The sequence below is a fragment of the Calonectris borealis genome, chromosome 3 (assembly GCF_964195595.1).
Source record: "Calonectris borealis chromosome 3, bCalBor7.hap1.2, whole genome shotgun sequence".
In the NCBI taxonomy this organism is placed as follows: domain Eukaryota; kingdom Metazoa; phylum Chordata; class Aves; order Procellariiformes; family Procellariidae; genus Calonectris; species Calonectris borealis.
The window spans coordinates 22246009-22269756 of NC_134314.1; the positions used below are offsets into that span (position 1 = coordinate 22246009).

Genomic DNA, 23748 nt, shown 5'->3' on the forward strand with positions numbered 1-23748 from the left:
GCCTGGAGATCAAGCTCAGGGACACCCAAACTAAAACCTGAGCCTCACCAACTCCAAGAAGACCCTCAAAGACTGGGTGGCTGTGGATCAACATGCATGTTATGGACAAGGACAGCAGAATAACTGCAGGCTGTGATCCAACAATCCCGATGTGTAACCTCTGATCAGGAGATCAGAAGATGCATTTGCTGTCACACTGACCTACCTCATCACATTAAGACAGTTATAATCTATTTATATTTTGCATTTTGTATATTTTAATTGATGTTTAAAGACAAGAAAGTTCCTCATAACATTTCCCCAAGAAACTGCCTGTTTAAATTGAGACTGTTGTAAACTATTTCAGCCACAAAAGCTTGAAAAGCTTACATAGCTCAAGACAACCCCATCCCTTGTAAACAAAATCCAGTTTACAATGGAACACACCCTGCAAAGACAGAACATTTAATATATCAAGTGCAAAGAATAAAATGGTGTAAGACATGGTTTGCTCAGCACAAGGACAGCAGTCATTTATATTTAATTTTTCAAAGGTATTTTAAATATGGATCTTATATTGCAAAGCACTTTAGCTTCTTAAGGAAGAAACTAAAAATGTATTATCACAAAAGCAAACCTGTATCTTGGGATCTTAATGAAACAAGTCCATTAAAAATTATGTAACTATCTGCTAATTCAGAGACTTGTCAAATAAAATAAAGGAAATTAAGCATTTCTCATACTTATAGGGAACTTCAAAACCAAAAGCTCTTTTCCATTCTCGTGGAGAATTGGAGCTGCAGTTCCCCCAGCAGCAAATATAAAAGGCACTTCCAAGTGGTCTCTAGTACAGCGCCATAAAATCTGCTAGTGAACACCTAGGGCTACCACTAGAAACACCCTTCAGCATTTAAGTTTGGGATTCCCTATCATAAGTAGGCTTTTTCACCACCCAGCTTGGTTTTTCAGCAACCTAAGCTTAAGATTAACATGTGATTTTAGATCCTTTCCTATGTAAAGCAAATGAAGTTTTTCAGTTGTTAAAAGGGAAAAAAATTCCTTTTACTAATCTACTTTTTTTTTGATCTTTCATCCAATCTACTTGGATAATACTGTAGTGCGGAAAGAAATTACACAGGAATCTGAATCTTACAACAGATAACTGAGACTGAGTTTTAGAAACTACTTAAGTTACTTATAGTAACAAGGACAGAAATATTTATATATTATCATTGGTACTGTATATTTCTGGTTACTAGAGTACTTTTAAAATTTAGATCTAAATGTAGCATACTGGCTCTGCGAGGAAGCTGTAAAAGGACAAATACGCAGGTTTTTCCCTATGAAATAGCAATGTATCCATTTGTTACCTTCTATCTTCTGTTTCACATTTCGTTCTCCATTAAAAATAATGAAAGATAACTTATACCACACAAAAGATCTGGTAATAGCTATGTATCTGCTACCACCTGCTGACAAACAGCATTACTGACTTTATCCTAATCAATCTTTAAGAAGCAACTCCTGTTTCCCTATATGAAAGTCTCCCCTGCTGCTACAGTGGCTGACAGGAAAAGCTACATGAATTTTTTAATACAGTATGTTGTAGCCATAATAGGCCACTAATTTCCTATCCACCCAGCTTGTTTGCATCACAGATTCACCACGGACCAGCATATTCTGCTCATACAGCAGCTACTATATCCTTCATTGACTGAAGCCCTTCAGCCATTGCAGATGGTTACTGTAGTCAATCACTGAGCAATTACAAGAAACTGATTCCTCATTTACAAAAATCCAAAACCATTTGAGTTGTTACATTAGCCGTAAGACTTTCCAAATGACAAGCCAATTTCTTCCGGTCTTATTTCCCAATCTACAATGTGGAATCAAAACATCTTTTTTCCCCCAGTCTTAAGAGCAGAATGGTAGTAGAAATGACCACCTTTGCACCACCCTACTTAATTTTACAATGCTCTAAGTAAAAGTTTTGATTGGCCTCCAGATATTATTGTTGTTGAGAAAAAGACTACCAAAAACCTAAAGCAAAACAGAGAAATACATCCCCAGTTTCAGGTACCTCACACCAAATTGCAGAAGTGTGACAGTGAAAAGAGACTAGTTCACAGTGATGACCTGTATTTGGCTGTATGGTAGACTAAATGAAAACAGCATTTGTAATATTTATTTATACACGCATTTCCAAACATTATGAAAAAAACCCAAAGCTTCACATCTGATAAGCCAAAGCGTCAGAAAAAATAATTTCATGAAAGCAGAATGTGGAGCTATATATGACAGTATGGTTTGTTTGACAAAGCTAATCCTATTAAGATTCACGAAGTCTCCTGGCTTTGTTGATAGGAAATTGAGTCTGAAATCTCTCTTTAACTAATAGGTCTTTAAGAGTGGTCGGTTCTTCCAGACCTACAGGCATTTAGCAAAAGGAGTTATAAATGAGAGGTTTAACCCTTTAAATGTCTTACTCACTTTCCATTGTATGGTAATTAATTTTTTTTTTTCATTTGGGAAAAAAAAAAGTATTTTTCACTTGATTCAAGTTCCTGCCTGGTGTGCCCAACTAGGGGTTTTTGACAGAAATTTCCAGCTGGGCTTAAAACTCCCTTTTTTCCTGCACTTCCATCCCTAAAGCAGCTGAAGCTGGAGACTGAGTGTTGCTGAGAGAAGCCCAAAAAGCCAACACCAATGCTGGGCCACCGATTGAAAGTGCCCTGAACACCTTGACACCAGCCTGACTCCACTGAGCAAATCGTGACAAAAAATACTCTCCCACTAGCTTCCAAACTTCAGTATCAAGTGCTAAAAACATAACTAGAGCTTCTTGCCCCTTTTCTGAAAAGGCACGGTTATTTTTGAGGAACACAATTTCAGTCACAGAAGCACAAGAGATGGTTCTGACTTGGTGCTACCCTCAGGAGATGCAGCTGCTGGGGTGCTCTCTCTCCCAAATAAAGGGTCCAGTCACAATCTCTTCCTCCTTTGAGGGGATGAGGGCAGCACTGGAAGCACCACCCGTACGAGATAAACAGCCGCCTTCCCCTCCATTGCCCTAAAGGGAGAGACGAAGCTTTCCCTGCTGCCCGACCCCTTCAGGCTATCGCCGCGGGGCAGGGAACGGGCAGCCGCCAAAGTCTCGCGAGAAGCCGCCCAACGGCCGCCGTCCGTTGGGCGGCTTCTCGCGAGACTTCGGCGGCAGCCAGCAGCGGAGCTGCCGCCGCCATGGAGCAGCGGCTGACGAGCCCACCGGGGTTGTCCGCCATCCTGGCGGTGAGGAGGGGGCCGTAGCCAGGCTGGCTTGCCCGCCCGGGGAGAGGGGAGGAAGCACCGGCTGCCGTGGGTGCCTGCGCCCGTCCGGGGAGGAAGCCCGCGCGGGGGTGCTCGCACCTTCCCCAGCTTGGCACGGGGCGGGCTGGTGAGCGCGGTCTGTGACTGAAATCGGTTGTCGTTTCGGTGTGGGAGAAGCAAAACTGCTCGCTCTAGCTGCCTGGTGACACTCCTTCTCCTGCCATAGCCTAATCTCCTTTCATTTTCTCCGTAGAAGACGGACTGGTCCGAGCCCTGGCTGGTGGCGCTGGCGGCTTTCCACGTCCTCTGCTTCCTCCTAACATGCGTCTCTTTCCAGCACTACCGGGTGCAAATAGGGCACTTCCTCTGCATGGGTGAGTCGTGTATTCATGCTTCCGTGAGCTGGCATTCGGGTGATAAAGGGCACGTGCCTTGTTTAAGCTGCTAATACTGTCAAATAGCTTCTTTTACTCTCTTAATGATAACTGTTTTCTTTGTGTACTTGCACAGCACGCGGTTTTATGCTTTGCAGCAGGTAAAGTGCGTGCAAATTAGTATTTCTCTCGTAGTAATGCATGTGTCAATACATGATAAACTGTTAGAGAAGCTGCTATGACCTATAAATATGTATTTATTTAGTTTCCAAGACTGTATGAGGTAGTGACATAAAACTCTGGCCTTAGTGAGGATCTGGGATAAGTAAGGTTTCTGCATGGTAAATGTTGTGTGTGCACAGCTTCTCAAGAAATTGTTGCAGTGCTGGAGAAGCAGAAAAGAAATTGGCTGAGAGCCAATGGTTCCTTTGTGCTCTGCCTTATTCTAGTGCTGCTGTTCAGTGAATATGGTCAGCTTTCAGCGGGATTAATTTCTGGAGCATGTTCACCATATGTCCTGCTGACAGCTGTGGTAATGGCATGAGGAAGAGCAAGACTGGTTCGGTACATTGCAGTACCAGTTTATATTATTTCAGGGTTTACCAGACTTTAGCCTGAGAATCCACAGTGGCCTTGCCCAGCCAAAGCTGTGTCTTTATAGCTGACTGGGTGAACATCTAGTAGCTTTGCAGAGAGTATTTGGTTTAATTAAGATGGCATAGATTTGGGTTAGATCCATGTGTTGTGAGCAGAACCTTAGTTATAGCCATGAGTTGGATTTTCTGGTGGGCTGGGGTTTTTTTACGCAGTACCTCAGTTCTGTCATGATTGCAGGAAGAATGAGCAAAAAAAGATTTGCAGGCAAAAAGCCACTTGAAGATTATGTTGACTTTTTAAAATACCATTTAGTGAACTAGTCAGGTTAGGAGAGGAAGCATAGCTTCCTCAAAACTGCAAATAACTCAGCTAAAGTTAAGGTTTCAATAACATTAAGTACCCCCAAAAAGGAATCTAGAAACCTTAGGAATTTCTGTACATCCACTTGTAACTGCAGAGTTTAAAATGATCTATAGAGGGCAAAATAACAATGCCCTGTTTACGACACATTAGGCCTGAAAGTTCCTTATAAGAATAGAGGCTTTTCTTTCTTAAATTTAATATTAGACATTCAGAATTTCCAATGACATGCTGTTTACATTAGACTCTTTATCTAAAGTATTGCTGGTGTTATTAACACTAGTTTGAATGCCCAAGGTCTAAGTGCATTGGAAAATGCAGTGGAACTGATCATTGCTGGCTTTTTAACCCAGATATGGTGTAAACTTGCTGTTAACAAGAAGAGTGCATAAAAATATCCATATTGAGTCCAAGCCTTGTGTGTACCTGAAAAACAAAACCACTTTTGATGTGTCTGCAATGTAAATAATTTTGTATTGTAGATAGTCAGAAATAACTGAGAAAATTAGGAAATTTTCAGATTGGTTTACCTTGGCAGCTGAGCAGATATAGGTATGTTTATACTGTGCAGTACCACACAGAGGTAATCCAGATGATAGCAAAACAAAATAGCATTCCTTCATATCACCAAACTAGTTATTTAATTGCCTTGTGCAGGTCATCTTTAGCCACTGAACCTGTTTTTGGTTTTGTTTTTTTTTTTTTTTTACTTTATTTCTTGTGGAAAATGATTCAAGGATAAACTTAAAATTTTGTAGTTGTATTGCTTTTCTGTTAAACATGTGATTGCACTGAATTTTCTTACTGTCTTGATGGCTTCATATTGCGTGTCATTGTTGAGTAAGAATATGCTAGTTTTCACCTGACTGCAGCAGACTACTCTGCACCTATTCAAACAAAGTTTGTATTTTACCAAAATGCTTACATATAATTAGTACCCTAACTTCAGATAGTAATGTTAGCTATAGCAGTGTGACATCATAACGTCTAATACCATTCCATACCAGCTCTGGGGAGTGCTGGCATTTCTTTTTACAGGCATAACTTAGAAGCAGACACCACGAAGACTGTTGGAAAAAATACTGATTGATTTTTTTTTTTTCCTTTTTTTAATTCATTTGTATGCTGAGCTCTTTCTATAAGCTCAGATGAGTAGGATTTTATGTTTGTTTGTTTGTAATATAGTGGGTATGTTTTGTGATCAATTTATACTTCTTTGTAACTGTATGGGACATTTAAATCAGAATTGGTTTTGTGCAATTAAATATTAAATGTGTAATTTGATCTTCTGAGGATCGGGGAAATCTAACATGTATACATCTTTAGTATACATGGCAGAACTGGTGGTAGTTTATTTTTAAAGAAATACTGAATCTAATGTTTTTCTTTTATTGTACAGTGGGCTTGGTGTACTGCGCTGAATATATAAATGAATTAGCAGCCATGAATTGGAGGTAAATGTTTTCATTTTAATTTTTGTATTTAAATTAATGTTCTTCTAAAAATGTTCTTTTTTTTCATATCATTCCCAGAAAGCATTAATTTAAGGAGAATCACTCATGCCTCATCAGTAGAATGTAATGGCAGAGGGTCTTTTGCATTGATTGATATAAAACTTTTAAACAAAACCACACAGTACAACATAGTTATCACCTAGCTTATAAGAAAAGGTAATTTTTGATAGCTAGCATGTATTTATTGTACTGCTTAAAATATATGTTTATATGGATGGTTGTAAACTAACTAGGCAGAGAACTAAGAGAAAAGCAGAGTGGGATGGCAAGGGGAAGAGGATGTGAGGTTTGGTGGGGTTGTTTTTGGATTTGTGCATTTTCTTTCGTAGCTATTCATGTTTAATAAGCTGAAGTTAAGCACCACTTCTCAAAAATATCACTATTATTGCATATACTTACTTATATGCATAAAAACATTAAAATGTGCCTGTTTTACTAAGCCTGTGTACCAGAATTACACTGATGGCTTATTTTCATAAGCACTGAACTGACTTTTCCCTGATGTAACTGGAAATTATGTGTTTCACACTACTTTATGCAGGCATCTAATTGTAAGTCTTTATGTTCCACTTCAGGCATACACGACCTAAATTACAGCTTTGCTACATTCATTATTTCTGTTATCTTTTGTAATACGAGTAATCAAAATTCCTAGGAAAGTAATTTCAGACATTTCAGGATAAGCGTGATTTCTGATGTACAAATATATCTACTAGTGTAGTCACGTTACTAAGTTACTTACTCTATGGTTGTTTTATTTAGATTTTGCGCAGTAAAACCTTAAAGACAAGAAAGACTGGTTATTGTAATAAATATTCATAACTGATGAGATATTGACTGTTTCTTTGTTCTGACTTAATACAGTAGAATGCTGGCCTATGCTGGGGGATCCCAAGAATTAGGGTAATCTATACAATGTCCATGTTGAATAGTTACTGTGAAAGTATAATGTTATATGAACTACACTGAATAAAGCTTCCTCTTTATTTAATTTCTTTCAGGCTGTTTTCTAAATACCAATACTTTGATTCAAGAGGAATGTTTATTTCACTAGTATTTTCAGCACCATTGCTGGTGAATACTATTATAATTGTGGTATGTATATGTTCATTTATATGGATGCTTTCATTAAATTGATAAGTAAATGTATGTGGATTAGTTAAATTTAATAATTTACTTACTTTTCAGGTCACCTGGGTTTACAGAACTTTGAATGTAATGACTGAACTGAAGACACTACAGCAAAGAATGAAAGCAGAAAAAGAGAAAAAGAAGTGAAAGCGCCTAACACTGATTTTTTTTTTTTCAATTGCATTAATACTTGTCCAGGTAATCAGTCCTTCCATATGTTTGTCCAGAAACAGCAATGGCTTTGTGTCTTATGTTAAGAGGACTTCGCAATGTGTGGCCATGGACAATTAGGTGAAAGCAGGTGTCTAACAATACGTTTGAATTGGCTGTGAAATTGAGAAACCCAATCTTAACAGGTCTTTCTGCCCTTCAATGTAAGATAGTTTTCACCATGACCAAGGCTATTGGTATTGGTGAGGCACAATCTTCCAGTTGGTTTCCATTTGCCTTTGTATTTTTAACTATGTCTTAACTGTGTATTTATTAAGTATCCAGTCTTCTGCTGCTTAAGGCAATTGGTGCTGTGTTGTGAATTCCAGTAAATGAGGGATATTGTATTCAGAATCCCTCAGGAATCCATGCTTCTATGAAGCGTTGAACTTCTTTATAAATCAAGTTTCATACTTCCTATGTGTATTGTGTGCTAGTAGCATTTCATAAATAAAATCGTCCACTGTATTTTAAATGGAGTTAATTTGAATTAATCTTTAATAAGATTTTTTTCTTTCTTTTTTCTCATAAAAATTAGCAGTTTGGTAAAATCTTGTATTTCATTTGTCTGATTCAAAATGATCTCTGCATTTGTTTCAATTTACGTTTCATTATTTTAATGCCGCTAGATCTTTTCTTAAAACAGGATGTAATTTTGATAGTATATTTTGCTTATTTGTAGAACAGAAAGGGGAGAAACTTCAGAATGTTCTATGTGATTTTGTTCCTATTTTTTTAGATTACTTGTTTTAATGCTTTACTTCTTTTTTAATAAATAACTGAAAATGAAAAATTGACTTTGGTAAAAATGAAGACTTCAGTTTTGCTCAGAGCAACCAGTTTTTGTTCGATTAAGGAAATTTGTAGGGGGAAATTAACACAATGGAAGACTGTCCATACATATTTAGTAAAAGTTGTATCTGGAAGCAGTTAAACCTTTGTGTGGAGACCTGAGCTTCTGTCTAAAATAGATGTCATTTAAGACATAGGAAAGATGATCTGCAACATTGAACTTGGACTAATGTGAAGAACAGTTGGGTACAAAAACGCAGAACACTAGTACGTTTTTAAGCTTGCATGTGTTTGTGAAATTAATTTTAAATACTTGAATAGTTTTCACAACAGTGGAAATACGGACCTGAGGGAGATAAGCAGATGAATATGCATACACAGTTAGCAAGTCTCCTAGTTAGGAGTGAAACTGTTTCTGGAGGGCTTCACAGCATTGTGGAAGGGCAGTGTAGTGTTAGTCTGGGATCCATTTCTTTACCTTTCCCATGGCTTAACTTAGCATGGCTCTCCTCACTCACTGCTCTATCGAGAGTTACAGACAGCTAGGCTACTTTATATTAGCAAACTAAATAGATGCAGGCTTGCGATGTTGTCCCATAATCATCCATTCTGTTGTGACTCTTGATGCAACGTTGGGTAGCGTCAACTGTCACTTCTCCATGAAAACATCTCTAGTGGTATAGCATGTGCCTTTTGGGAACCGTCCCTGTTCCGAAGGAGTGAATAGAATCTGTCCAAGTGGCTGCAAGAGAGGCTAATGGCACCTGTCTTCAGAACCAAGGAACAGGCCTGTTTGATTTTATACAGGTAGATGTAGTCCTCCCAGGCTGGTTTAGAAAAGTTCAGCTTTGTCGTAGGATTTGATGGGGAAAGGTATGCAATTTTTTATAGGTGGCCCTAAGCATGACCACACAAATGTTGTGCTCCTAACTTTCCTCTTGTGAACTGTTCTGCAGCAATATCAATGCACAATTGTTTTAGTATCACATGCTTAAAGCTGTAGTACCTCGTCATACTGAGATACCACCTGTTATCAATAGCCTTTGGCTTCACAGCATATGAATTTGATTCACTGTAAATGAGGTGGTTCAGAGCAGCTAAGCAGCAAGTCTCTTGCAATGGAAAACCATGTGCCTTATTTGGTACATCCAAGGCAAACTTTCCCAAATAGTTCAGTATTTTGTTTTCTTTCTTGTGTGTGGAGTTGGAAAAAAATGAAAATTCCCTCTTCTGCGAGTATGTGGAACTGGTGGGATACAGCAATTAGAACTGTCCTTTCTATCATAACATAAGAAAACAGAAATTACTTTTTGTGTATTGCCCAATTTTGTGTTACTCTTGCTTGGCACAAGATTTATTAGAGACATTCTCTCTACCTTTGGGAATCCCAAGTGAAATAAAAAAATCCTGTGCTTGCTTAAATTCTCTTTCCTCTTACTCTCAGTGTAGATGACCTTTCAGGCAGTATTTTATTTTATGTTGCATTACTCGAGTTATTTTGCCCTTTAATAAAAGATCCCAGGGCATTACAGCCCTTTAACAAAGTTGAAGAACAAAGAACCCTAGAGTGTGAGTGGCAGGCACTTTATTTTTACTTAGCAATTTGAGCTGTATATTGTCTGTTGATTTCTGATACCACTGACATAATACAGTAGCTAGTAGGTGGATAATACTTGGTTTAGAAAGTATCAACGTGATGAGGGTTTTTTTTCTTCTAAGAGTATTGCTGAGTGAAAGTATAAACAGCTCCAAATTCCATAATTATATCAATATTTTTTTGAAGGACGAACATCTCGGAATGTACACTTCAAAATTTTAAGCTTGGTGCTTTTAAACCTTCCCTGACTACTCAAACTATAAGAAGTAAATGTAACAGTTATGGAAGGTAAATTTTCACAAACACAAAAATGTGTTTTCCATGTATATATTTGACAGAAAAATATTCCCATTTTCTACATTTCAGAAAGATTCAAACTTTTATCTGAGTTGTCCTCTAGCTAACCCTGCCTAAGAAACACTAAGTTGAAGAGCTAAGTTTTAACAAAAAAAAAGTAGGTGTCTTACCACAAGAGAAACTCTCAGAATTAAGTAAAGTGTGGCTTTTCTTCATTATGTGACTGGATTTATGAAGAGATAGCACAGTAACATAATGTTAGGGCCTACTTGCTGACAAACCAAAATAATTACATCATGAATTTAGACACTGTTTTGCCTATTTAGAATTTTGTATGTGTAAGTGAATGAGAGCCAAATGTTTAAGGCTGGTGGAATATCTTTGCTTTTAATTGGGAGATCTGAATTTAGGTTGTTTGCAAGAGAGCCTGTTTATTTCAGTTTGGAAACATGCATACAGAAAAGCTGGTAGCTGCTCAGTTGGATCCTTTGGAGAGTAAGACGAGACAGAGGTGATTTGTTACTGGTTCTGTGTATCTTGGAGGCAGTGACTCAAATCTTTAGCCTTCCTTAACATGTCTTTCCACAACAGCACATGGTGTCAGCCGGTGTGGAAAAACATTAGAAGGGAGAAAGTAATATTAACCTGGCAACTTTACCATAGTAGAAGTAGTTTTGTTGCATATAAATCTGTGAAAAGATAGATTAGCAGAATTTAGTTGGCAAACTTCTTGGAGTTTGAAGTTGGCCTTGTTCCCTATGGAAAAGCAATAACTGAGATGAGATGAGTTTCCAAGAATGAGAATCCAAAATTCTCTCTTTTTCCACATCCACTGGAATGCCAGATCCTTAGCCTGGAGTGTATTTTCACCTCTTTTTGGTCCAATGAATCTCATTATTCTAGCAAAATGGCACAGATCCAATAAGGATGTCTGTTCCTTAGGAGTGTTTGCTAGATATCCCCATTTCCCTGTCTCCCAAAAGCACAGAAGGACAGTAAATTGAGGTCTGCATCCTTGTGTGTATTCTAAATAAAGAACTTTGAAGGACAGTCTTACTACTTTTCATCAGCTGGGTCTTCAAAGAAGGGACCTACTCTAGAAAAGCTATGTTAGATGGTGATCTGCTATGAATCCTGAATGGACAAAAGTCTATGGAGAATTGCTTTGTGGATTTCAAGAATAATAAGCTCAAATCTTGAACTCTGTTTTTTTTATAGGAACTGGGAATGTCAGGAAAAGGAGTAGTGATTCTTTGTGTGAACAAGATAGAAAAGAATACAGCTGTAATGTAGGGAATGTTCTATTTCTTTAAATACAGCTAAACATTTTTGGTTACAGAACCAAAATGTAATTTTTCACTGTAGATGAACACACCATTTTTATAATTACTATATCAAAGTATGTTTCTCTGTTTAGGAAACTCTCATTGTGTATATCTGTCTATTTAAATGTTTTTAATATTTCTAAATATGTTTTAAATATTTTAATGTGTTTCAACAAAATACAAGTATTGGTGTTTTTCTGTGCATCAGCGGAAGAGATCATTACAGTTAACAAAACTCGCCACTGGATGTCACTGTCTCACATGCAAAAGCTGGCTTAAAGCTTTCCTTTTGAGCCGGTTCTGTAGAGCTTTTCACCGTAACTTCATAAATACTTTGTGCAGCATTTTGGAATGGCCAGGAAGGCTTGGACCGTAGCCTCTGAAAGCATAAATTGTTATCTGAGCTCCAAGGTGCATCTCCAGTCACTTTCAAATGTTGACACTTTTGCTTTTTACATTAAAAAGTACTTCTTGTAGCAGTGATGATGTGCATATATGTTTCCACAGTCAGGACTGGGGGGGGATTTTGTATTTAAAAACTTCGTAATGCAGCAAGGAAATAAATACCCCTTTCACTGATACCTGCATTTCATATGGAGGCTCCCGTCTTCAATCAATTAAAAAGAAGTATAACAATGAAAAATAAAACAATTACATTATTGTGTGAACAACATGCAGGGAAGCTTACTGAAGCAGTCTGGTTCGTGAACTGAGAGAGCTTATGCATGTCTTCCATTTCTTTGTGATTCACCCTTGCATAATGCATCGCTATCAAGTCTGTTTTTAGCATGTTACGTAGCTAGCAGTCACTTATAGTCATGATTGAGGTTCTCAGAGTATCAGAAGTCACTTCAGACTTTCTCTGCAGTCTGGCTAACGGTACTTGGCAATGTTCAGAGGCTTTATGACTTCATTTGAGAAGTTGTAGGTGCAGAGTTCTGTATTTGATGTTCCCTTTTGTGTACCGTGTTTTGAGCCTGTTTGTTTATTTATCCTTGCAATTTGTCTGCGCTCTGTTTCCACCCACCACCTCTTTGAGAATACAGACTTTCAGTTTGAATGGAATTCAGTCCCCTTCCTGTGATTTACATGCATGCACATACATGTAACGACTCTGAAAAGATTAGGCAATTATAACCCAGCATGCTTGTGAAATGCCAGCCTCATCACTCAAAACTGATGTGCTTTATGGACCTCTGTTTTGTAGTCTATCTTCTTCTGACCAGTTCCTCCAAATTGTGGCCATACTTAACACCACTGTTTTGCTGCAAAACTGGAACAGTGTTGTACTGAATAGGAAATATCTCAGAGGACTCAAAAGGAAGGCCTCTACATTTCCTATATTAGTGTTTATTGTTTCATATAAATATGAACTATAGGAACCTTTCTCATATAGTTTCACAAGCATAACGAAGCCAGGAAAAGAGCTGTACCTGGTAATATGTTACACTGACTGTAAGTGCTCCCACCCAAATTGTGGTCCTGTTTTCTTTGGCACTGTCCAGAGTTAGAACCAGTTGAAACCAACGTCAGGATCAAATGTGTTGCCTATTTCATCTGAAAATGTTATAATAATTAGCAAGGCATTCAGAACTGATTGAAACAAGGCACATTTCTTAAAATGGACAACTTCCAAGTGTCATTTATAACACGCTTGTTAATCCATCCCTGAATCAAAGAAATACAATCTTCTATACCTTTCCTCCCTTCCAGCAAAAACCTGAGAAAAAGGGTTTGCACAGTGACCCACGGGGAGGCAGAATGAAGTTCAGCTGGACGAAGAGGTATCTAGGCTAGGACCCTTCACTGAAATTTTACTTCTCTCTTAGTCTTAGAATTGTGTTATAAATACACCTATAGGTAGTTTTAACTAGCAGGGCAGGATGTGACATTTTTCATATAATTAGGACTGATACACCTTGATCTTAAGGAAGACTAAGCTTGGAAGGGTTTTAATGTGGTAGAAACAAGCTTTTAGAAATTCTTCGAGTCATTTAAGTAATCATGCTATGGAATTGGGATAAATACACGAACAAAGATAGAGGTGTGCTATTCCTTTGCAGTCTGCAGTAATGATCTACCCAACAGCTCATTAGTAATCTATCTTGAAGTAATATATAGTAGAATCTACAAGACGTGAATCATTTTAGGTCCATAACTGTAAGAGTCATGCCTCTGATACCATACTCTTCACCTTGATTTAGGGATTAGTCAGAGTAATCAGCTTCCCATAGCCACCCTGGAGAGAATGTGATTAGTAAGGTTTGTACTCAAGCAAAAGCAGCACAAAAATCAGGAAGCTGATGTACCAAACAAATAATATGGAAGTCTTCAGCCCTTCATGGCAAAGTATTTTCTAACAGAATTCAGGGAACGGTAAGCTTTTTGGATGTTTAAATATATTTAATCCACAGCAGTGTTGTCAAATGGGATTAGAAATAGATCTAATGGCTTTACTTAAAGGTGTTGGTTTTGTAGGTTGATTGATAATGAGACCCTTTGTAAGTAATCACAGTCTGTTTTTTCTTTGAAATCATTGAGTTAACACAAAAAAAAACAGTCCAATTTTATCTATTTCCTTGTTTCAATGGCCCTAAATCCTAAATTAGACTAATAATTCTACAGTAATTATGAAAAAGCAGGACACAACATCCCTGTGATTAAGAAGAGCTAATTTATAAAAAAAGCTCACGAGACCAATTTCTTTCTAGAAAATTGATTTATTGATTTTTCCCTTCAAAGATTCAAATTAATTAGTAAATAGTGTGTGTTATCCAAGTTTTCTGCTTCCCCCATGTTGTGGGAAGAACAATCTAACATGCAAAACTAGCTGACTGGATTGTTAGGTGGGCAAACAATGACAATTGTAATGGTATATGGTTTCCACATACTTCTCTTTGAAATAGAAGTGAAAATATTCCAAAATATTATTAAATAGAGCTTCTTCAGAAACTGATTTGTCAGTAACTGTTTTGATACTTAAAAAAAGAATTTGAAAATGTACAGAACACATAGCTTATAGGTAAGCTATGGTTCCCTAAACCATTAACTTCTATAAAGTTTATAAAAAGTTTGGCAAGTTTTATATTTGAATGAAATATACTGGAGAGATTGATTTATACATCTATGTCAGAAAAGAGAAAGCAAGCTCTTCTCCAAGCTCTGAAGAAACCCATGGAATTTACGACTTTCAAGACTTCTACGATAAGAGAAATCATCCAAAAAGACTCTGAAATCACAATTTTGACCCTTTAAGTGAAGTGAAATACATTGGAGTCTTTCAGATTTTTTTGTAGTATGACTGCAAGTTATATCAATATATTTGTAAAGTGAACAGTAAAATTAATATATTTAAAGACAATTTGTCATGGTTGTATCATGATCGAGAAATATAAAATGCCAAGTAAGCTAAAATTACAGAAAAAAATTGATATATTTATCACATTTTTTCAACTGACTACTTATTTAATTCTTATGCATGTTAATGCATATCAATATTGACAAATTTCAGACTGCAATAGCTCAAAAATATCACCAAAAATCCTTTCAATTGAAAGACGGAGACCTTGTTCTCTCATAAAATACCCCCTTTTAAAAGTCTAGCTGAGGTTTCATACAAAATACTGAATGAAAATGCTAAAAGTGTACTAATTGTATTAAAGTTAATATTCATTGCATTTCTTTTTTTTATACTACCTAGCAAATTATGGCTTAAAATTCTACCGGTCAGGATACTGTACTCAGTTAAAGTGCACCAAAGCCTTCTGGGTTTGTTGTGTGTATGCCCATTAGGTAGATACATATTAATTCAATTCTAATTGGCAACAGCCATTATCATTCAGTATCATTAACTTAGATAGTTATTGTAGAAGATACCGTTATAGTGTGGTCATCTCATTTAAATTTAACCCAGTTAAGCGTGATACACTATAGCTGTATTAACTCATCAAAAAAAGTGGAGAATATACATAATTGTTTCAATTAAATACATAACTGGCAGTATTATAGCTTAGCTAGAAAGCAAACAGTTTGCTTTGTAACCCTTAGAGGGCTCCATTGCCATATGTTGTTCTGGGAAATAGGCTAATTTGACATCTTAACGTATTCTGATATCTACTGTAATTTAATTTAGGCCTTATATTAACTCTGTTTACATGGTTTTAAATATGTGCAGAACATTCCAAGCTGGTTAAAAGGTCTGATGACGTAGATTTAGGATTGTGAGATGAAGTAGAATGTCTACAAAGCTGTTACATATAGATTTACAGGAATTAGTATCATAAATGTGACAGGATTCTCAGCTCCTAAATTTCAAAAGCAAGAGGACTGGACCAGAGGCAAAATTATTAAATCATGACTTAATAATTTCTCATGATTTTCCAAATGCTTCACTGTCCATCCAGAGTGTCTGTGTGTAAATTACAGCATTGCAGTGCAGCTTTTTCTCTTTAACAAGCTAATATACTTAAAGAGGTCAGGGCTGACTGTTGTCTCCAAATAACAAATCTCTTATGGGGGAAAAAGCTGAGAGTCCCCCTTTTCTTCCTTCCAGGGGATTCAGGTGTGACTCAGCTCCTTTCTAGAGGCATGAAAACAGTTCAGAGTAACAATAGCTCAGCAAAGGGCTAGAATCACAAATAAGAAGTGTTTGATACGAAAGAGAAGAAAGAGCATGGATGTGGTAACAGTGAACTCGCATCCACATACCGACTGACTGTGTCTAGAAGAAGAAGCTATTTTAAAGGCGAAAGTGAGGGCTACCACACTGGGACATAAGAGACCTTGAAGGACAGTTGCAACTTCACAGATGGTTCCCTTAGGATCCCTTGTACACAGCAAATGGGAAGGGGGCTGGAATGGAGCTGGAGGTGAGGTGTGCATAGAAACAAATTCGGGTGAAACAAGGCGTTGAAGTCAGATGTGCTTGTGTTTGTTTAAAGTATTTTTTTAAAAAAGAATATTTTGAAGGAAAAGGTAAGAAGAAAATCAAAGCAAAGAGTAAGCAGAGAAAAAACTGCATGAAAAAAAACACAAGATGAGGTGGATGTTTTGGGACAAGTGGAGGAAATAGGAGAGTGACTGGACATTTCTACATCTGGGACAAGGAAAGGAGATGACAGTTACCTGAGGGAAAAGAGAAATGGACAATGAAGTAAAAAGAAACGTTCCTTACAGCCTGCCAGCTTTCTTTGGGAAGAAACTGGCACATTCCTCTGGATAAAGATCCTGCATGAGAGCTCCTGTGAGAGGGGCCAAAATTATATTGCTCATGTAAGCTGGAAACTCTTTTAAACCCATTGTAATGGGAGAATGAAAACTCTCTTTCAGAAATAGCAAACACTTAATAAATAGGTCAGTGCTGAGAGTTAAAAGCCATTTAACCTCATGCACTGCCTCCACCACTCTGCTGAAGAGGGAGACTGACCACAAGATATTACTCCCTATTCCTTTACTCTGTGGATTAGGGTGTGCTTTATGAGTCAAAATGTTTCCGTCAGCTCAGTTCATCTAGAGCGTGGAGAAATTAGCCATGACCATTTCAGCTCACAAATCAGGCAACCACAAAGAAGTGTCTTTGCCAGGATCAATACTTTGCTCTGCATTTTCAGACTCACCTGATCTGAGCTCTCCGAAGTGAAACTACTGCCAGTGTGATCTCTTCTTTGACTGCCTTTCCCTTGCAGTGGAAATGGGAAGTCCTGTGTTGCTCCACCCAGAAGTCCCTAACGGGTTTCCTTACAACAAACCATGCTCTAGTCGCTACAGGACTCAGTGGCAGGAGATTCATTCAGAAGGTCTCTGTTTGACTATGTATCCCGGAGCATGCTAAATGACCTCCCTACTGAAAAAGGGGAAACTACCCACATTGCTAAGATTCTTTCATAGCATCGGTGAAAATGGACTCTATATAAACACAAAGGTATTGTTATTAATATTAGTCTTTATTCTTGAAGGAGGAGTTCATTTTCCAAGAGAAGAGAAAAAGAAAATAGGTATCCTGGCAAGAATGGGATGTTAAGAGTAAGAAACCGAAATTTTATGCCATCTTAATTTAAAATATTTTTCTAATACTATTAAGCCTCCTATCTAAAATAAGAAAATAACATTTTAAAAGTGAAATGAATGACTGTAGTGCTAGTAAGGGTAGAATAGTTTAAGGTGAAAAATATGTATGGGATATATTATAGTTCCAGCAAATTTAAAAGAAATAGGCAGGAAGGAAGGAAATTTGTTGCATGAATCATACTCCCTTGGGTAACAGTGTCAGCAGACTTGAAATCATCATGTTGTATAGGACAAACAGATGAGCAAATTGATGAGTAACTGACAAAAACTTTTTTTTTTCTGAACACTGAACTAGCAAACAGCTCTTTTTGTATAATAAAGATGTGAGGTAATCACTACCATCTCTCTGAAAGTCAGAGCTATAAAGAAGGATATAAAAGAGCAGATGGTATGTTATGATGATGCCCTAACAAATGCAAACAGCCATACTACTGCAAGAATGTTTCTTCATGGACCAATTTAATCACAGTGAATGGATTTTGCTCTTATTACTTTATAGCAGGTATTTCTAACATGGTTTAGCCCATTAGATTTGTCTCAGTTCTTTACACCACATGGCTCAAATTTCTTAACTAGAAGGGTTTGAATTTAAGCTGATCTCTTGCTGTGCGTAGGTTCGTTCCTCTGTTAGGCGGAGTGAAAGCCAACACGTAAGCAGTTTGGATAATCAAGGAGTATTGACTTGGGCCCTAAGCTGACAGTATAGACCAACCAGTATTTTTTTAAACTCTTTGAAACTTTACTTTGTATCTATCTTGGTGTGATTCTTTTTTTTTAGTTCTTTCGTGGTTAGGCAGGGAGGTAATGGATCAGATGTATTTCAGACTGCAAGTTTTTATGGTTGCTCTTCTACCTTGAGATGATGCCAATGATTCCCTTCCTCAAGCAGCACTTCAGTTAACTGGAAAGGGTTTGCACAGAACTAGCAGTAAGTTATTAGAACAATATTAAATTCTAATGTGAAAAACTAACCATATCCAGAAATAATTTGGTACTGCCAGAGCATTGGTACAAAGATATCTACAAGACACAAAATGGACACTGAGGAGAAACAGAAGATAGTAGAGACCAGTGGGGAGCCAATGGGGATACTCCTTTTTTTCTCTGACTTTTCTGAAAATTTAATATTTTCCTCTCAAATGAGGTTTACAGCTTGAAAATATTGGTAAACTCTGTACGACAGCGAGATGTTAAGACAGCTCATGTTTTTTAAAAATTAAACATTATGCAACATATGAACTTTAGTTATGATTTCCCAAACTGTAGTGTGAGAACAAAAGATAAAAGGTTCCCTAATAGGGTATGAGAGTAGTTGTAGCCTAGCTGCAATGTGATAGTATGGTAACTGTTAGTGGTAGGGATGGAAGTACAAATGGTAAAGTGAGAGGAAGATAGAAGACAAATCTATGTGGCAAATGATCCAAATAAAAAAGACAAATTGGTAATCACACCTGACGTGCTTTACTTTGCAAACCTTCCAATTCCTTATGTCAATACACAGAAAAGGCTATAATCCTCATTCTCAAAGAATATGACTATTAAAATAGCATCTGCCTCAACACTTAAATACAAAGATGAGGTATTCAATGTTCGTTTCTAAGACTGCAGTCTCAAAGGTACCTCATCTGCAATTATACCTGTCTTTTATATAGCTTGTGGAATGCCTGAAATCTATTCGCCTTCACTAAGATGTACTGTAAACTATTTATTAAAATTTATTAAAAGCACAAAATACTGAAATAATGCTAAGTAATATCACAAAATACATTTATGGATGTAACTTTCTATTTGCTATTAAAAAGGCTAATAGACAAATACAACTAAGATGAACACAGCCTTTCCTTTTATGACACAAAAAGCAGATAAATGGTAGCATAACTCTCCTAGAGAAGCAGAAATTGGAAGAGAGAAATTACTCTTTCACATTTTAAATCTTCTATGTGAAACATAAATTCTTAGCTTAATGTTCTTGAATGAAACAGCTGCAGAGGTTCTATGTTTTAAGTACATCTACATGATCCAGTGCAGCAATCACAACTCACGTAGACATTCTCAGCTGGGTTTAAACCAGCTACCTGTTCGCTGATAGCAGGGGAACCGCATGAGCATGTCAAATTAACACCGAGTGGCTGGCAAGCACTCAGCTCTGGGTTGTCACAGAACAAATTATGGCAGAAGCATTTATTCAATGTCCACTCGCTTGAACTTCTCAGTGGCTACTTTCTCCACTTCAATGATCTTCTAGTATCAAGACATAAAAAGATGACAAGTCCCTCAGATAAAAATACTTCAGACCTGTCCAAACTTTCAGCCCTCAATGTATTCAAGAATTTTCGTGTTTTCAAACAGGCAACCAATTCAAACCCTTAAGGACACTGACAGTTTCAGAGTAAAGAAGTTCTGTTTTCTCTGCTGAAAGCTGGGAAATGAAGTCTACTCCATGAAGTTTACCAAATTCTGCATTTAGAATGTCCAAACATACTCATTTTCTTTCTTCTAGCAGACATTTCCTTCACACTTTAGTCTCTGGGATAAATGCTTATAAAAAGCTCTCTTATTTTGGATTGCTATTTTGACTCCAGTTTGAAAAGTTCCTTATAACTTATCCCAGTGTAAGGAAGGATAGATTCCAACAAGACTTCCCTTTCTGACCCTCCCTCAAGGCAGGAGAATCATCCAGACTAATGAAAACTAACATCCATGAATTTGATGGCTGACAGAATGCATCCAGCTTTGGAGTAAGAGGCATTGTGCTTTTCCTCACCCTCTGTTTATCAGTGTTTGTAGTTTAGAAAAGTGGTTGTGGCTTAGCCTTTCTGTAGGAGTCCTCAGGGAACTCCACCTTCTGCCAGTGGCTGACAGTTCTGGTTCTGCCTGCAAGCTCCAAGCAAACTGAAGATGCAGAAGAGGACCTTTTCATTGAAGCAAAGAAAGTAATTTAGTAAACTCATGTATTGCTCTCCACTGTTCATTTTGAGATCATCTCAGGATTTTATACCCTGCCATCCTAGTTTTCAGGAGTGATTAGCTTTTCCCCTTATTAGAGTTTATGGCTATCATCTCCTTCATTTATAAATAAATTAGAAAGCTGTTAGACACTGTGGAGTGGACACCACTTGGACTGTACAATACTGTCATTATTTGACATTAGAATACTGCTTGTCTTTTCATTGTGTAGGTTATGTTTCCTAATTTTTCAAAAGGATAAAAAGAACTGATTTATAAAGACAGAATATGATATTCCTCTACTAAGAAATAATAAGAAAAATGAATAAAATAAAGGTTCTGCTGGATCAGACCAAATCCATTCCAGTGCCATGTCTCTGACAGTGGCCAATAGCAGTTACTTTGTGAAGCATGTAAGAAAAAAGTCATACGTCCCCAGCATCCTGCCATACACCAGTTTTGCTGAGTTTTGCTGTGGGATATCCTGGTAAGAACATTGGTGTTAAGTAGCCTTTGATGCACTTTCTTTCACCAAGATTTTTTTCCTTTTTTTTTAATTCATTAAAAATTTTAGTAACAATAATGCTAATTTGCTTGAAGTTCTTCAGCATTTTCCAAGCTTTTAATGACCTCTAGTCAACTCTGAAAGCAAAGTACGTGAATACATGTCAGCTTGTAACTGTACATGCGATCTGATACCATGTTCCAGATAACTGGACTATCTGGTCCCTGTTTAAAATGATAGGAGGAATGCCAGTCTGACTTGCTACCTTATAGCTTCACAAATTCAATGTGAATGAATAATGTGTCTACTTTCTTGTCCTCCTAAATGGGGGTGAGTGGGATTTTTTTTGACAAAGTATATGTCAATAATTGATTGAAACTGATGTTTTGGGGTTTTTTGGGTTGGGTTGGGTTGGATTTTTTTTAGGAATGAGCTCTTTTCAGTAATCTTTTTGTTGATAAAGGTGTCTCAAGTCTAAGCTGAAACTGCTGATCATGATGATCAGACAGAAACAGATAGAGGGAACCTCCTGATCATAAAATCATAGAATCATTAAGGTTGGAACAGACCTCTAAGATCATTGAGTCCAACCGTCAACCCAACACCACCATGCCCACTACACCATGTCCCTAAGCGCCTCATCTACACATCTTTTAAATACCTCCAGGGACGGTGACTCAACCACTTCCCTGGGCAGCCTGTTCCAAGGCCTGACCACTCTTTCAGTAAAGAAATTTCTCCTAATGTCCAGTCTAAACCTCCCTTGGCGCAACTTGAGGCCGTTTCCTCTCGTCCTATTGCTAGTTACTTGGCAGAAGAGACCAACACCCACCTCACTACAACCTCCCTTCAGGTAGTTGTAGAGCGCGATGAGGTCTCCCCTCAGCCTCCTCTTCTCCAGGCTAAACAGTCCCAGTTCCCTCAGCCGCTCCTCATAAGGCTTGTGCTCCAGGCCCTTCACCAGCTTCGTTGCCCTTCTCTGGACACGCTCCAGCACCTCCATGTCCTTCTTGTAGTGAGGGGCCCAAAACTGAACACAGGATTCGAGGTGCGGCCTCACCAGTGCCGAGTACAGGGGCACGATCACCTCCCTACTCCTGCTGGCCACACTATTTCTGATACAGGCCAGGATGCCATTGGCCTTCTTGGCCACCTGGGCACACTGCCGGCTCATGTTCAGCCGGCTGTCAACCAGCACCCCCAGGTCCTTTTCCTCTGGGCAGCTTTCCAGCCACTCTTCCCCAAGCCTGTAGCGTTGCCTGGGGTTGTTGTGGCCCAAGTGCAGGACCTGGCACTTGGCCTTGTTGAACCTCATACAGTTGGTCTCAGCCCATCGATCCAGCCTGTCCAGGTCCCTCTGCAGAGCCTTCCTACCCTTGAGCAGATCAACACTCCCGCCCAACTTGGTGTCGTCTGCAAACTTACTGAGGGAGCACTCGATCCCCTCGTCCAGATCTTTGATGAAGATATTGAACAGGACCAGCCCCAGTACTGAGCCCAGGGGAACACCGCTCGTGACCGGCCGCCAACTGGATTTAATTCCATTCACCGCAACTCTCTGGGCTCAGCCGTCCAGCCAGTTTTTTACCCAGCAAAGAGTGCACCTGTCTAAGCTGTGAGCCGCCAGCTTCTCTAGGAGACAGTGTCAAAGGCTTTACTGAAGTCCAGGTAGACCACATCCACAGCCTTTCCCTCATCCACTAGGCGGGTCACCTGCTCATAGAAGGAGATCAGGTTGGTCAAGCAGGACCTGCCTTCCATGAACCCGTGCTGGCTGGGCCTGATCCGGTTGTCCCGGACATGGCTGTGAGCACCCTCAAGACGAACCACTCCATGATCTTCCCCGGCACCGAGGTCAGGCTGACCGGCCTGTAGTTCCCTGGATCCTCCTTCCGGCCCTTCTTGTAGATGGGTGTCACATTGGCAAGCCTCCAGTCATCTGGGACCTCCCCAGTTAACCAGGACTGCTGATAAATGATGGAGAGCGGCTCGGCAAGCTCCTCTGCCAGCTCCCTCAGTACCCTCAGGTGGATCCCATCTGGCCCCATAGACTTGTGAGTGTCCAGGTGGCATAGCGGGTCGTTAACTGCTTCCTCTTGGATTATGGGGGGTTTATCCTGCTCGCCATCCCTGTCTTCCAGCTCAGGGGGCTGAACACCCTGAGGATAACTGGTCTGACTATTAAAGACTGAGGCAAAGAAGGCGTTAAGTACCTCAGCCTTTTCCTCGTCCTCGGTGGCAATGTTCCCCCCTGCATCCAATAGAGGATGGAGATTCTCCTTGGCTCTGTTTTTGTCATTAATATACTTGTAAAAGCATTTTTTTTGTCTTTCACGACAGTGGCCAGGTTGAGTTCTAGCTGGGATTTTGCCTTTCTAATTTCCACTCTGCACGACCTAACGAGATCCCTGTACTCTTCTTGAGTTGCCTGCCCCTTCTTCCAAAGGTGATAAACTCTCCTTTTTTTCCTGAGTCCCAGCCAGAGCTCCCCATTCAGCCAGGCCGGTCGCCTTCCCCGCCCGTTCTTCTTGCGGCACATGGGGACAGCCCGCTCCTGCGCCTTTAAGACTTCCTTCTTGAAGAACATCCAGTCTCCCTGAACCCCTTTGCCCTTCAGGACTGTCTCCCAAGGGACCCTCTCGACCAGTGTCCTGAGCAGGCCAAAGTCTGCCCTCTGGAAGTCCCTGGTAGCGGTTTTGCTGGCCCCCCTCTTTACTTCACCAAGTATTGAGAATTCTATTTTTTCATG

General features: G+C 38.8%; 1 protein-coding gene across 1 annotated transcript; it reads left to right on the forward strand.

The window, feature by feature from the left end:
• The first annotated feature begins 3181 nt into the window (after positions 1–3181).
• On the forward strand, positions 3182–7946 carry TMEM18 (transmembrane protein 18). Its single transcript, XM_075145144.1, has 5 exons — positions 3182–3267; positions 3539–3659; positions 6016–6070; positions 7132–7225; positions 7319–7946. The coding sequence occupies exons 1-5, from the start codon at positions 3220–3222 to the stop codon at positions 7406–7408; spliced, it is 408 nt and encodes a 135-aa protein (XP_075001245.1). The 5' UTR covers positions 3182–3219; the 3' UTR covers positions 7409–7946.
• Positions 7947–23748: the final 15802 nt, after the last annotated feature.

Bases quoted from the DNA above. Each gene is read 5' to 3' on its own strand.
- TMEM18 (XM_075145144.1), top strand. From the start codon at position 3,220: ATGGAGCAGCGGCTGACGAGCCCACCGGGGTTGTCCGCCATCCTGGCG. The intron at 3,660-6,015 runs GTGAGTCGTGTA...TTTATTGTACAG, and splicing joins AGGGCACTTCCTCTGCATGG to TGGGCTTGGTGTACTGCGCT. The intron at 7,226-7,318 runs GTATGTATATGT...CTTACTTTTCAG, and splicing joins TGAATACTATTATAATTGTG to GTCACCTGGGTTTACAGAAC.